At 36.9% G+C, this 5,521-nt stretch overlaps 1 protein-coding gene and 1 non-coding gene across 2 annotated transcripts; one reads left to right on the plus strand and one right to left on the minus strand.

The window, feature by feature from the left end:
- On the plus strand, positions 1 to 73 carry TRNAR-CCU (transfer RNA arginine (anticodon CCU)). The gene has a single exon. It is a non-coding gene; the product is annotated as a tRNA-Arg (tRNA).
- A 931-nt stretch (positions 74 to 1,004) lies between these two features.
- On the minus strand, positions 1,005 to 4,849 carry LOC104226404 (sedoheptulose-1,7-bisphosphatase, chloroplastic-like). The gene is made up of 8 exons (XM_009778399.2): positions 4,639 to 4,849; positions 3,681 to 3,800; positions 3,405 to 3,590; positions 2,446 to 2,527; positions 2,129 to 2,350; positions 1,920 to 2,020; positions 1,528 to 1,599; positions 1,005 to 1,455 (listed from the first exon to the last, which is right to left on the minus strand). Exons 1-8 carry the CDS (start codon positions 4,753 to 4,755, stop codon positions 1,174 to 1,176), a joined length of 1,182 nt encoding a protein of 393 aa, XP_009776701.1. The 5' UTR covers positions 4,756 to 4,849; the 3' UTR covers positions 1,005 to 1,173.
- Between the last annotated feature and the right edge of the window lie 672 nt (positions 4,850 to 5,521).

Below are 5,521 nucleotides of genomic sequence, written 5' to 3' on the forward strand. Positions count from 1 at the left end.
GCGCCTGTAGCTCAGTGGATAGAGCGTCTGTTTCCTAAGCAGAAAGTCGTAGGTTCGACCCCTACCTGGCGCGATACTCTCACTTTTTTATCCTTTTTAACTTGTATTATGTCTTTCTGGATCTTATAACTATTACCTAAAAATTGAAACATGTAATGCAGGTCATTTTTAGTTAACAAATGGCTATTACAGGAAAATGCTGCTAAATTGTGTTTTGTATATACAATAAAAATTATGCTCCTTTTTTTCGTTCTTTTTCCCCTGTTGAGGCATGGAAACAGTAACCAGTAACCAGACAATCTAGGACGATTTCAGCATTTAGACTTGTCCAGACTATATGTTAGGTGTGCGAACAAAGTTCAACATTGGTAAGTGGTAACTGAAAAAATTGAGGGCCTACATATAAGGTGTAGGGAACTTACACATAGTTTGTCAATTTCATTGTTTACTTTTTCTAGCAGGTATACCTATATTATACACTAATCATACATATATTATACATTTGCTGGCTATTTTTAGTTTAAATAATTGAGTGAGCTGCTATTTAGGTTAATTGGTGTGAGACCTTTTGGAGAAAACTCTTCGAACTTGGCCCAAAGCGAAAAATATCAAGGTTCGCACATTTGTTGTTAGGCCAAAGGGTAGTTCTTGTAAAGAGGTAGAGCTTCTACGTCCAAACAGGAACATTAACTTACTAAATTTGAAATTTATTAAGGTTCTTAGCCATATGTCTAATCTGGTGCTTCTGCCTCGTCTGCTTTTTAGTTTAGGTGAGTTCAGTGGCTTTGCTTCTCATTAAGACTGCTAATGTTGCTTGACTGAATAGAAGTTTATATTTTTCATGAGGAAAAAGTTTAAAAGCTTAACTCCAAGAAATGTTTTGCTGTCCTCGGCCTCATTTTCTGCAGCATAAAGTTATGAATAAAAAGATTATACCATACATTTGTTGTTTTCGTCTTTTATGTTGAAATCCCAGCATTTTAGGAGATTCAGACACGATCCAATGAAACAAAGACTTACCAGGTAAAAGATACAGAAAAAAAGAAACTGTTTGATTCCCATTTCTGCCACAGGTTTGGCCTTGTGGATCTTAACCTATCTCCCTTTAATTTGTACCCTAATGGAATTATAAAATCCTCACCAACAACTTTATGACAGTGTTGCGCGCAAACCTCAAGCAGTAGCACCAACTGCTTCAGCAGACTTAAGCCTAGACGATCCGTAGAGTGTTTCTTCAAAGCGGATAATTTCATTCTTGGAACCATAAGCAACTTGAGTCCTATCATCAAGATTAACGACCACCCTGTCAAGAACTGACTGTTTACCATCGCTACTGTAACCGCCAGCTTTCTCAATCAAGAATCCTAATGGTGCTACTTCAAAGAGTAATCTCAGTTTTGCCTTGGTAGTTGGAGATATCACATTTGTGAAGATACCTTTCTCCTTGACAATTATCTGCATAAAATTCAAGAATGAATTACGAACTTCAAAATGACGTTTTAGGCTATAGGTACGCAAGTAAAATACCTGGTTTACATCAGGAACCATTCCTCCAGTGTATCTCAAGGTGTATTTCTCTTTGACATAGTAATCTATCAGCTGTCATCAAGAATCAAGAGTCAAAGCGCGAAAGCAACTAAGAATGCCAATTATCCAGATAGGGCAGCTCGGTGCACGGGGAAGTGCCAGACCACAAGGGTCTATTGTACACAGCCTTACCCTGCATTTCTGCAAGAGGCTGTTTCCACAGCTCGAACCCGTTAACTTTACCAGTTACACAATTATCCAAAAAAAAAAAAAAAGAAATTGAAAAAGGGAACAACAAAAGAAAAGGTATAAGAAAGACAGATTATACAAACATTGAATCTGAGCACAGATATCAGCAATTGGAAACAAAAAATGAAAAATGATTGTCAAACCTTGGCATAATCAGGATTGTCAAATGTGGCTCTCAAATTTCCAGGGGAAAACATTTTTCCTTCTCCAATTTCTGTTGTATCCTTGACATGTTGCCATTTTCCTACGAACAAAAGATACGTCGGTCACTTCACCCGTTGCCTTAAGGTCTTACAGGTTGAATGTTCAGATATATAGAACTCATTTAGTAAACTGTTATTCATATTCAAACCTTCGTCAAGGAGGAGGAATTCATGGGTTCCGGGAACATCTTTAAGAGCAAGAACATATGTAGTTCGCGGTCCATATATCCCCATAGCTGCTGCTACTTGATCTCTTCCTGTGATCCCGGTTAGCTTATCCCCGGGCCAAACACCAAAGATGGTTCCGACTGTGAAGTTTGTGTCCACAATGCTGGATCCGTCAAGTGGATCAAATGCAACGCTAAATCCTCCTGTTTTAATTTTTGGCACAAATAGAATCATCAGTGTTTATGTTTCTATATGGAAAATCAAGTACTCCTAGTTCCGAATTATATAATCTGCCAACCTTCAACAGGGCCACCCATGTCTTGGAGCTCAGGAACTTCCTCAGAACAAGCATATTTGCAAAAGTGTGAATAACTCAAGGCCTAAACATCAACAATCAAAAGGAGAAAATTTTGTCAAACATAGATAATAATTAACATTGTAGAGTCTCAGTTTGCAATCAAAAAGAACAAATTCTTTTTTGGTAAAGTCCTCTCGGGAAATTTCCGTCCAGGGTAGGGGTAAAGTTGCGTACATCTCACTCTCCCCACACCCCACTTGTGGGAATACACAGGGTCGTTGTTGTTGTTGCTTTTCAGGAAATTAACAGGGGATTTGCTTATCAAGCAGCATAAAGTACTTTTGTCTTCAGGGGCGGAGCTACATGTACCGGAAGGAGTTCAACTGAATCCCCTTTATCAAAAATTATACCATGTAAGTAGAGTAAAAACAAATTCTTTTGTATATATATGCAAATTGTTGAATCCCTTTGACAAGAGGAAAGCTTCAAATATAGAGTCACAGGTAGTTCAAAAATTGTTTTTGATCATAGGTAGAGTCTATCGGAAACAACCTCTTTACCACCAAGGTAGGAATAAGGTCTACACAGTGGCGAATCTAGCAATTTCTCCAAGGGTATTCAAATTTGAAAGAAGTGAAAAAAAAATCCCGACAAAGGGTATTCAATATGTGTTATAAAACTCTACAATATAATATTTACTTATATAAACAGTGCAATTTTTCGAGGAAGGGTGGTCAACTGACTACCCTTATGACTATGTGGCTTCGCCATTAGGTCTGTATACATACTACCCTCCCCAGACCCTACTTGTGGAATTATACTAGGTTATTGTTGTTGGTCATATGTTCAAACATGGCGTTCTTGCATTTTTTTTGAATTCTCTTGTTAAAATTCTTGGCTCCGCTACTGTCTGCAATACCACATATGTCGAATAGTTCTTTTATTTAATGTTGTCCTACCTCAAAGAGAAGCTTATCGGCAAGCATATCAACTGCAAGTTGTTCATCTCCAAAAGAATTGACACAAGCAGTTCCTCCACAAGAAGCTGTTCTGACTTTAAAGGCAATTGTTCTAATTGCTTCTCCCATGCACATCATCAGCCTAATCAACCCCTTATCTGAGGTTGATTTTGTAAGAAATTCTTCCTATAAATAGACCAATTCATTAGTTGTTATCATCAATTTCATGCATAACAATTACTTAAATGGAATAACCAACAACATGATCAAACTTACCAAACTATCACCAATCTCACATTTAGTCACCAGGGAAGAATTTTTGGTCCTAGAAACCTTAATCGATGATTTTGGCGCGATTCGCAGTGATTCCCCAAATAATGAGCTTGATTTCAGACTCTGCAAGAATTTTGTGCCAATAGTTATAGCATATCAGTTTGAATGATCAGGCAGGACATGGCAGGGCTTTAGATTACCGAAGATATGGCCCTAGACAGGAAGTTGTGGAGGACGAGTATTAGGATTGTAGGTTAGGGAGCAGTTGTGCATATTTCTACGACGCACCAGAGTGAGGCTAATCTGTTAGGATTTTGTCTTAGACTGCTAGTGGTTAATATTGAGTTTACATTACTCTTTCGTTCCTGTTAGTGTCGGGCTTTATCTGCTGCTAATTGTTTTGCTTTTCATCTGTGCTCTTGTGATGCTTTTTTATGATTTTATTGATGGTACTGATATATTGTCACTCTTTGCCTTCTTGAGCCGAAGGTCTATCGGAAACAGCCTCTCTACCCCTCGGGGTAGAGTAAGATCTGTGTACACACTACCCTCCCCAAACCCCACTAGTGGGAAAACACTGAGTCGTTGTTGTTGTTGTTGTTGTTGCTGTTGCTGTTGTAATTATAGCATATCAGTTTATGTTTAAATTTTCTTCAACAAAACTTAGGTGATATACTTTGTATAGAACTAGTTATGACATTCAAGGTTGTGTTTTTCCTAGTTACGTCGTTTCTATGGTAAGGATTTACCTTATATATAATGACAATATAAAGAATTTTTGCACCATTAATGTATTTAATCTGTTGTAGCATGTAATTTGCCTTATTTTTCAGGTCACTAATTCCGCTATGAATTTTTACTTGTTATTTTTTAGGTGACCCAATTATATAAAAATTCTTTTATATTGTTAACTCCTATAGTAACAATTAACATTGAGGAGTAAATGAAAATCAAGACATACCCTGGAGCTGAATGAAGGAGAAATAGACCTTGGAGCAGCAAGTGAAGTTGAATGTTGAGAAGAAACATTTGGGAGAAGAGCTGCTGTTCTTGCACAGCATGTGACACTAGTCTCCATTATTATTAAATTAAGAATTTTAATGGAGAGCAAAAAAAAATCATGCAAAGAAGAAAAATAAAGAAGATATAGAGCTTGTTTTTCCCAAAGTTCTTTGCTATAGTTGAGTTAGTTTCAGCCTCTAACTTCCTTGGGTTGTTGGGGGGGGGGGGTTGCAGATAAGCAGTTAATGGGATATTGCCACGTGGCTGATATTTGTATAGATAGGCTGATCTAAGGGGTATGGGTGAGATTTATGACCATCACTCATATTTTTGTGACTCAAATATCTGTAAAACTAATCAAAGAGATATTGTATCTACTATCTAGTGAGTAATGAGCTTCTTCATTTTGTTTTATTTGGCAACTTGACATTGCCAGTTTAAATCTATCTTCTAAAATCATCTTTCATTTAGCGAGGGTCTACCAGAAATAGTCTTTTTGCCCTTTTTGGGTAGGGGTAAGGTTACGTATATCCTATTCTCCTTAAACCTCACTTATGAAATTATACCGAGTTGTTGTTATAAATTTTGAATTCGGGTTACACAAAGGTGTTAACTCTAAACCTTTGTACCTCATGGATTACGTAAACCTTTCCAAAAAGGATTTTGAAGGTTATGATCTTAATCCAGTAAATATGATCTTAATCTAGTGAATGTTTTATGATTATTTAAAATTTGGCTTGGTAATTTTAAATGTAAAAGCTCATCTCTCTAGTCCAATGTTTCTCCGGTCCTCTTGCAAATTTAATGTAAAAGCTCATCTCTCTAATAAATAATAATCTAAG

Source organism: Nicotiana sylvestris, chromosome 5 (genome assembly GCF_000393655.2).
Source record: "Nicotiana sylvestris chromosome 5, ASM39365v2, whole genome shotgun sequence".
In the NCBI taxonomy this organism is placed as follows: Eukaryota; Viridiplantae; Streptophyta; class Magnoliopsida; order Solanales; family Solanaceae; genus Nicotiana; species Nicotiana sylvestris.

Bases quoted from the DNA above. Each gene is read 5' to 3' on its own strand.
- LOC104226404 (XM_009778399.2), bottom strand. From the start codon at position 4,755: ATGGAGACTAGTGTCACATGCTGTGCAAGAACAGCAGCTCTTCTCCCA. The intron at 2,351-2,445 runs GTTGGCAGATTA...AAATTAAAACAG, and splicing joins CATGGGTGGCCCTGTTGAAG to GAGGATTTAGCGTTGCATTT. The intron at 2,021-2,128 runs GTTTGAATATGA...TTTTGTTCGTAG, and splicing joins ATTCCTCCTCCTTGACGAAG to GAAAATGGCAACATGTCAAG.